The sequence below is a fragment of the Malus sylvestris genome, chromosome 17, assembly GCF_916048215.2.
Source record: "Malus sylvestris chromosome 17, drMalSylv7.2, whole genome shotgun sequence".
NCBI lineage: Eukaryota > Viridiplantae > Streptophyta > Magnoliopsida > Rosales > Rosaceae > Malus > Malus sylvestris.
In genome coordinates, this window is record NC_062276.1 from 2502540 (window position 1) to 2505624 (window position 3085).

General features: G+C 37.7%; 1 protein-coding gene across 1 annotated transcript; it reads left to right on the forward strand.

Moving 5' to 3' along the window:
* The first annotated feature begins 204 nt into the window (after nucleotides 1-204).
* Nucleotides 205-1391, forward strand: LOC126610571 (uncharacterized). The gene has a single exon (XM_050278670.1). The coding sequence runs from the start codon at nucleotides 286-288 to the stop codon at nucleotides 1162-1164; it is 879 nt and encodes a 292-aa protein (XP_050134627.1). The 5' UTR covers nucleotides 205-285; the 3' UTR covers nucleotides 1165-1391.
* The last annotated feature ends 1694 nt before the right edge of the window (nucleotides 1392-3085 follow it).

Sequence of the window (3085 nt, forward strand, 5' to 3'; positions counted from 1 at the left end):
TTTAAATTTACTTACATTTTTACAAAGATTAATTTCAAAAATAATTTTATTAAAAGTATTTTTAACTATTTTAAAATAATTTCCAAACGAACTCTTAGTCTGAAAGCGTTCTCGCTAATATCACACCTTCAATAATTAATAATTGATTATTACAACCACGCCTTTTTTAATCTTCCAACTTAACACCGTCCTATATAAAAGCATACAAGGAAGCCAAAGAGCCACAACCAGCAATTCTCAAACGCACCAAGAGCGTCCAAAAAAATTATCCTACGACAAGAAAATATGCAAAACGACGATTTCGAACAGGGACTCGTCTGTCCCAGCTTCAGCTGCTACTCCTCCGACAAACTAGCAGATGCCGCCGCCAAGGTCTGTCGGGAATTGGACCACCTCAATTTGGTCGATGAATCGGAGTCCGGTCAGTTAGCAGACTGTAAAAATGACAGCGAGTCCGCGACCGCCGACGAGGAGGAGGAGGATGAGTTCGAATTCGTGTCCTTTCAGAAATCCGCCGACCAGGTTTTCTTCGACGACCGCCAGATCGGCCCCGTTTTTCCCGTGTTCAACCGCGACCTCCTGCAGGATAAAAGTCAACGTGATCTCCTCGCCGGCGGTCGGAATGATAAAAAGGTGGAGGAGGACGACGATGGTGTGCCGTCATCGTCATCGTCCGAAGTGGACGAGCTGGAGGCGGTCCCACCGGGGACGTACTGCGTGTGGATGCCGAAAGCCGCGTCGGCAGAAGCGCGTGGGAAGTGCAAGAAGAGTAAGTCGACCGGAACATCGTCGTCCGGAACGTCGTCGTCTCGGCGTTGGAGCCTCCGGGATTTGCTTCGGCGGAGCAACAGCGAAGGCGGCAAGAACATGGTGTTCTTGACCCCTTTGTCGTCCACCTCCAAGAAAGTGGAAGACAACAGGGAAACCAAAAAGAGCTCCGGGTCGGGAACCGGGTCGACATCTGGGTCTGATGGGCCCAGGAAAAAGCCCAGTAAAGGCTCAAACTCGTTGTCGATGGCTCACGAGGCGTTCTATGTGAGGAACAAGACGGTGGCAAAGGACGGGTACAACAAGCGGCGTTCGTATCTTCCATACAGGCAGGACCTGGTTGGGTTCTTTGCTAGTGTGAACGCCATGAGTGGAAGCTTCCCACCTGCTCTCTGAAAATCTGATAGTATATAAATTTTGTCCTCGCTGGCAATAAGCTTAATTATTATTAATTAACTTTTGCTAATCCTAGTTAGTTTGAGGGTTATGCCTAGTTATTTACACAATTTTCGACTTAATTTAAGTGTACAGGTTAATTAGTGTACTAAAAAGTTCGAAGTTTTTTATCCTTTGCTGTAACTTGTTTGATATTTTATATAGCGAGATTAACTTTATATCTTTTACATTGGAGGGCAAATTTTGATAATCATACTTATATTTGTTGAATTTGTCACATGATCACATCTTCTTTTGTTGAGTTACCGATTCTCTCTATTTTCGAATTTGATTATACAATCATACTTTGTGCTGCTGAAAGAAGAGCAGCAAGTGTTGCTGAAACCCAATCACAAAGAGACAAACGTTTAATAATGGTTTTCAGTTTCTATAATGTAGACATGTGTTCATTTGTGATTAGTTTTTCAACCGCACTTGCTGCTTTTCTTTCAGCAGCAAAGCATTGCTCTTGATTATGTATCTATTTTATTTGCTAAGAATTGATCAGATAGTTGTATACCGCTCAATTCCCCTCAGTGTCGGCATGATCTATTGAAATTGTACAACCTATTATAATTGTACATGCAGATTATAAAACGCACTAGACATGACGTAGGACGATTGTTAACTATTGGTGTATGTATTAACTTTGCCTTCTGTTATTTCATAGAAGAAGGCTTTGCATTTTTAGTGTGCCTAGCTGAGAAGTCAATTTAATTAGGCTTCATATCAATTACCTCCAATGGTGTTGATGTATGTCTTTACTCTGTGATAAAACCTTTTTAATGTGCCAAGTTTACAAGTCAATTTTAGGTTTCATATCCTTTTCCTCCAAGTAATGAAATTCTCTTTTGAAGATTTTTTTTTGGTGCCAATGGCAAGAGTTTATTTTTTATTTTTTAACAAACGATATTATCTACATTAAGGAGATGAGAAGTGGACTAAACCTCACAATGAGCCAACAATAATGCAGTTCAAATTTGCTTTTGGCGAGAATTGAACCTAAGATCTTTCACTTATAAATGAAGATGAATACCATTAAACTGTAGTACTAAGTTGCAATGACGAGAATTATATATTAAGATAAAGTCGATAATGACCAAACAAAACTGATTTGGTTATTTTATAAATAAATAAATTCATATGCTAACCGGTCTCTCATCCTTACTTCCGGAGGAGTTCTCAACTCACCACTCATGACATGTTTATTGTATTTAATTGTTGGAAATGTACCTTAAAAATCAATTATGAGATTTAATTTAATTGAATGAAAAGGATCATTGCTTAACGTCGTCTTATTAAATTTTATACGCTTAAACAGTAAATCCAAAGAATATGTAATAGAGAAAATCTAATAAAAGGAAGCTAGATTCATGATATCTTTATTTCTAGAATACATTTATGCAATGAGGTATCTACAATGGTAAAAAGAATTATATTAAATTAACAAATTCTTTCCTTCATTATTAACACATACGGAATCAAAAGATAAGTGGCTTAATTAGTTATTACACACCTCAACAATCAGGTATTACAGGGCAGTTTCTTCCATGTTCGAACCATGTGTCATTTTAATGTGGGCTTGCCTTACTCAAGTAAGTAAACACGTTTTTAATACAATAATATTATGAGCAATGCTAAAGGGACTCTCTCAGAAGTGAGATTTTTTATAGACTTTCTGTCATCTCATGTTTTTGGCACAATGTTTTATACTGTCGACAATGAATTGACGTTAAATTATGAGGTGATAGAGAATCTATGGAAAATTTCACTTTAAGATGGTACCCTTAGGATTTCTCATACAATTACTAAAGAATTTTTTGTTTAATTTTAGCATAATGCTAGGGAAACTAAAATTTTTAAACAAAATTTTGTAAACCAA

Bases quoted from the DNA above. Each gene is read 5' to 3' on its own strand.
- LOC126610571 (XM_050278670.1), top strand. From the start codon at position 286: ATGCAAAACGACGATTTCGAACAGGGACTCGTCTGTCCCAGCTTCAGC.